Genomic DNA, 5115 nt, shown 5'->3' on the forward strand with positions numbered 1-5115 from the left:
TCACCCCCCCCCCCCCGCCTCATTAGGCACCCCACCAGAGATTCCACCAGGGACCTATATGGTTACAGAGTTTGGGAGCAAGGGTTGGGCAGCTGGCCACCCCAGGGGACAGGTGGTCTCTGCTGCTCTGCTGGGACAGCCTCTCTGACCACGTGGTCCGGCAGGCGGCTTCCTGATTCCAGGGTCAGCATAAGAACCCCTCTCACCCACAGATAAAAGCTGCATCCTCATCATCAGTGAGAAAAATGGTGTACCCTCACCTGCCTTCTCTTTTGTTTTACATCTCTGTTAAAATCCACGACAGAGGAGGGGGATCGAAGAGGGTAAAGGGGGGATAAATGGTGATGGAAGGAGACTTGACTTGGGTTGGTGAACCTACAATACTATACACACATGATGTGTTACAGAAGTGTACAACTGAAACCTGTATAATTTTACCAACCAATGTCATCCCAATAAATTCAATAAAAAAAGAAAAAAAAATGACCCATAACAGAAAGATAAATGGTCATTGATGGGCTCCCTTAAAACTCTAGTAGTGTACAAAAATCCATTTTCTTTCATTTATTCATATTTCTGTCTAGGAAGCTTGATAAAATTTTCATTAATGCTAATAAATTTTCTAATTGATGATTCTCAAATATTCTGAAGGGACAATCATATCATTTATGAGTCAGGAGAATTTTTTGTTTCTTTTAAAATATGGTTTATTTTTCTCATTTTTTTAAATATATTTTTACTGATTTCAGAGAGGAAGGGAGAGAGAGAGAGAGATAGAAACATCAATAATGAGAAAGAATCATTGATTGGTTGCCTCCTGCCCAGGGGATTGAGCCCACAACCTGGGCATGTGCCCGGAGCGGGAATCAAACTGTGACCTCCTGGTTCATAGGTCAACGCTCAACCCCTGAGCCACGTGGGCTGGGCTCCTTGGTACCTTTTAAGATTTTGTCTTTACTGTTATTCCATTATACAGAACATTGTCGAGGTTAATCTTTTTAAATTCCTACTTAAGAATTGGTGTGTCCCTTCAAACTGTGGGCTCGTTGCCTTCAATTTGGGAACATTCACAATCATTATTTCTTTACATATTCCTCTCTACTCATTTCTCTATTCTCTCCTTGGATTTCCCAGCATGTGTGGGAACTTCTCATTCTGTGCTCCATGTCTCTTATTTCTCTCTCTCTTTTTTTTATCTCTCAATGGAGTGCTGTGGATTATTTTCCCAGATCTGTCTTACACCTCACCAGTCTTCTCTCTAGTTATGTTCAGTCTATTTTTAAGCCATCCATTGTGTTTTTCATTATGTTGTCATTTCTAGAATGTCAAATATATTTAGTTCTTCTTCAAATCTGCCTTTTAAAAAATGGTTTGCTTTTCTTGCCTTAGAGATTCTGTTCCTTTATTTCTTTGAATATTTTAGATATACTATACTGTATCTTTCAGCTTATTCTTTTTTCTGTAGTTCTTGGAAGTGAATTCTGCAGTAACTGTCATGCCATTTGGCTCCTCTTCTGGTTTGTAAGTTTAGTTTTTTATTAAGGACCCCTGTGGGGCAGGTTTGCATTTACCTGTGCTGGGCCTCCTGGGTTGCCGTAGTTCTCGGTCAATCTTTGTGTGAATTTCTCAGGTTAGGGTCCCTACATCGTATGGGTAGTATGAATTCAGTGTGGGCATGGGATTCTGATTTCTTATGGGTGGCTTACCACCCATGGTCCAGGACAAGAGGGCAGCTTCCTTAGAGGCCCCTCAGATGGAGCTTTCCTGGTCCCTGTCTCACAGCTGGGACAGAGCCTGTGGCTCCTGTGGCTCTTGTGGCTCTCTGCTCTTGCCTCACTTGAACATCAAAGCCCCAGCCCTTAAGGCTTGCATCCTGTCCCAGCAATTTCCTGGGTCACTTAGCTCCCACTCAACTCTTGATTTTACTTTGTGTTTGTCCTTATTCTCATACCTAGGATCTTTTTCTTTATGCTCACTTAAATACCTGCGTGTGTTTGAAAGCAGGACCCCCGCAGAGCGGCTCAGTCTTTCCCATGTACCAGTGGTCTAGCCCTGAGAATGTGTTGGTGTGTTCCTCACCCTTTCCCACCTGCCCCATGTGCTCAGTGCCATGTGCTCAATGCCATGCTTTGCTTGGGAGCCCTTGCAGGCCCTGTTTGCTCTTCTTTCCCTTCCTACCAGGCTCTCACGCTGTGTGACCCTTGAGAGGTCCATTTCCTTGCCTGGCTGTGTGTCCACCTCCGGGCCAGGGAGCCCTGAGGCTGTGCTCACACACTCTCCCTTTCTTAGGCTCCGGAGCCCCGGTTCCTGCCCCTGACCTCTTAATGCAGATCAAGCAGGAGGGCGAGCTCCAGCTCCAGGAGCAGCAGGCTCTGGGGGTAGAAGCGTGGGCAGCTGGACAGCCAGATATCGGGGAGGAGCCATGGGGCCTCAGCCAGCTGGATTCCGGAGCGGGAGACGTCTCTACAGATGCTGCTTCTGGTGAGTGGCTCAAACTGGGAGCAGATACCAGGAACGAGAGGCAGAGCCCAGGGCAGGCCTTGGGGTAAGGCGTTCCTGGGAGCCACATTATGGGAACTATGGGCTTTCAAACATCTGGCCTGACTAGCGCAGAAGCTTCCTCACTTTAAGACAGGACCTGCACTAAAGAACACTTTGGGCACCTCTGGGTTTGGTGAGGCTCTTGCCCTGGTATTTCTCTGCCTCATTCCATCAGCTGCACTTTTCTTGCCCCCAGCATTGGGCATTTAAGGCACCCGTTGCCTTATATAAAGGAGGGGCGATATGAAATAAGTCAGTGACCTCAGCCTCCTGGTGCCTCCAAGAGCGGAGCAAAGGAAACCTGGCTCAGGGGCATTGGGGGTCTGCTCATGCAGCATGCCCGGGCGGGTCTCAGGGTCTCTTCTGTCTATCCTGTGGGGGTTTCCTGCTGCTTCTGTTCTCTAACCCACAGGCTCTGATCTCTTCATTGCAGGCGTCCACTCCAACTTCTCAACCACTATCCCACCTACTTCCTGGCAGGCAGATCTCCCTCCCCACCACCCCTCCTCCGCATGTTCAGACGGGACCCTGAAGCTCAACACGGCGGCCTCCACAGAAGGTACAGGTGGCAGAGAGAGGGTGGGAAAGACTCACATCTGCCCTACAGGCTGCCTAGGCCCCAGCTGCCTCCTCATTGTTGAGCTGCCCTGCCCTGTCCTGCCCGCCAGCAGGTATTAGGTATCTGGGATGTTAGGGCTCAATGGTCTGTCTGTCATCTCTGTCGAGATTCTTAGGCTTGGACAGCCTTCCTTGAGCGTGTCCATATTTCCAGCCGTTCTTTTCTCATGTTAACCAGTCAGTGCTCATAAGCCAGTCCCTTGAGAGAATGCACCTCCTGCCCAGGCTCAGAACCTGCCTCCTCTTCCTCTCTGGCAAAGAAAAAACAAACCAAGCCAGAAGAACTTCTTAGATATCAGCACTACCAAAGACAAGTGTCCAAAGGCCAGAATTGGGAAGAAAACTTCCAAATTTATGTATTATTTTTCTATTTATTTCTATTTTGTAGGCCTGTTATCTGTTACTTTATATTTTAGCACTCCAAAAATGTGCTAAAAGCCTAGATCCCTGATACAAAATTTCAGGAAATGAAACTCAAATACATTTACATAATCACATTTTTACTGTTTACTAATATTTTTATTATTAGCTAGCTGGCCACATTTATTGGATGCTTGCTGCATGCCAAATCGCATGCAAGGTGTCTTCAGACACGTTATCTGGTAACCCTCACACAGCCCTATGAGCAGGGTTCACAGATGTGCTGTTGGTTAAGAAATTACCCTGCAGCCCTGGCCAGGTGGCTCAGTTGGTTGGAGCATCATCTGATACACCACCAATATTTTTAAAAAAGGTTGTGGGTTCGATTGCCAATAAGGGTACATACCTAGGTTGTGGGTTCGATCCTTAGTTGGGGCAGGTACGGAGGGCAACAGGTCAGTGTTTCTCTCACCTTGATGTTTCTCTCTCTCTGTAAATCAGTACAAACATATCCTTAGGTGAGGACTTTTAAAAATCATCCTGCAGCCCACAGCTGGTCTGTGGGAAGCCGCAGAGCCACCTCAGGTGATCCCCAGCCCAGTGCCTTTCCCTCCGGTACATTGCCACCGGCGGTCAGAGTTCCTTCCTCGAGATAAATTCTCGATTGGCCTTAACAGCCAAAGTAGAAATGGAATCCCGTAAGCAGGTGTGATGGTGGTTTTACTTGCAATGAAGGTACTAGTACAGGGATGTCCCCACATGGGGTTTGAAGCAGCCTCATGACCACCTGGGGTTGCTCTGCTGAGCTGGGAGGGGCAGAGGAGCTACTGAATCTCCAGATGAAAGTATCAGATAATTGCTCTAAGCCCAGGAGGGGACAGAATGATATCTGGTCTTTCTGTCTTTCTCAGCAGATGTAAAAATTGTGATAAAAACTGAAGTCCAGGAAGAGGAGGTGGTGGCCACACCAGTGCACCCTACTGACCTAGAGGCCCACGGGACCCTATTTGGACCAGGCCAAGCCACAAGGTTTTTCCCTAGTCCTGTCCAGGAAGGCGCCTGGGAGAGCCAGGGCAGCTCCTTCCCCAGCCAGGACCCTGTGCTCGGGCTCAGAGAGCCCGCCCGGCCTGAACGGGACCTGGGAGACCCCAGCCCCGCCGTGGCCCAGGACGAGACCCCACCAGGGGACTGGCTCCTTGGGGGAGTCCGGTGGGGCTGGAATTTCAGGTGTAAACCTCCGGTGGGGCTGAACCCGAGGACTGGGCCTGAGGGGCTGCCCTATTCCTCCCCTGACAACGGAGAGGCTGTGCTGGACCCAGGCCAGGCCCCGAGATCCTTCAGTGACCCCTGTAAATACCCTGGCCGGACCAAAGGCTTTGGCCACAAGCCTGGCCAGAAGAAGCACCCTGCCGCGTCTCCCGGGGGCCGGCCCTTCACCTGCGCCACATGTGGGAAGAGCTTCCAGCTGCAGGTGAGCCTGAGCGCACACCAGCGCAGCTGCGGGCAGCTGCCCGATGGGGCGGCTGGGGCGGCAGGGGCTGCCCGCGATGGAAGCGCCCTGCGGTGCGGGGAGTGCGGGCGCTGCTTCCCGGGGCC

At 49.9% G+C, this 5115-nt stretch overlaps 2 protein-coding genes across 4 annotated transcripts in view; both read left to right on the forward strand.

The window, feature by feature from the left end:
- The window catches only part of ZNF746 (zinc finger protein 746), a 20921-nt gene that overhangs the window by 12225 nt on the left and 3581 nt on the right, over nucleotides 1-5115 (forward strand). For 2 of the 3 annotated variants that reach the window (XM_015572707.1, XM_015572706.1), the window contains exons 5-7: nucleotides 2290-2481; nucleotides 2975-3100; nucleotides 4431-5106. In XM_015572707.1, the coding sequence (XP_015428193.1) occupies nucleotides 2290-2481; nucleotides 2975-3100; nucleotides 4431-5106 (994 nt within the window). The remainder of the gene's footprint in view (nucleotides 1-2289; nucleotides 2482-2974; nucleotides 3101-4430; nucleotides 5107-5115) is intronic. The other variant, XM_006777152.2, reaches the window with a different exon arrangement.
- Nucleotides 3085-5115, forward strand: part of ZNF777 (zinc finger protein 777) — a 45579-nt gene continuing 43548 nt past the window's right edge. The window contains exon 1 of the mRNA XM_015572705.1: nucleotides 3085-3100. The gene's annotated coding sequence lies outside the window, so the exon portion shown is untranslated. The remainder of the gene's footprint in view (nucleotides 3101-5115) is intronic.

The sequence above is a fragment of the Myotis davidii genome, unplaced genomic scaffold (assembly GCF_000327345.1).
Source record: "Myotis davidii unplaced genomic scaffold, ASM32734v1 scaffold49, whole genome shotgun sequence".
Lineage (NCBI taxonomy): Eukaryota > Metazoa > Chordata > Mammalia > Chiroptera > Vespertilionidae > Myotis > Myotis davidii.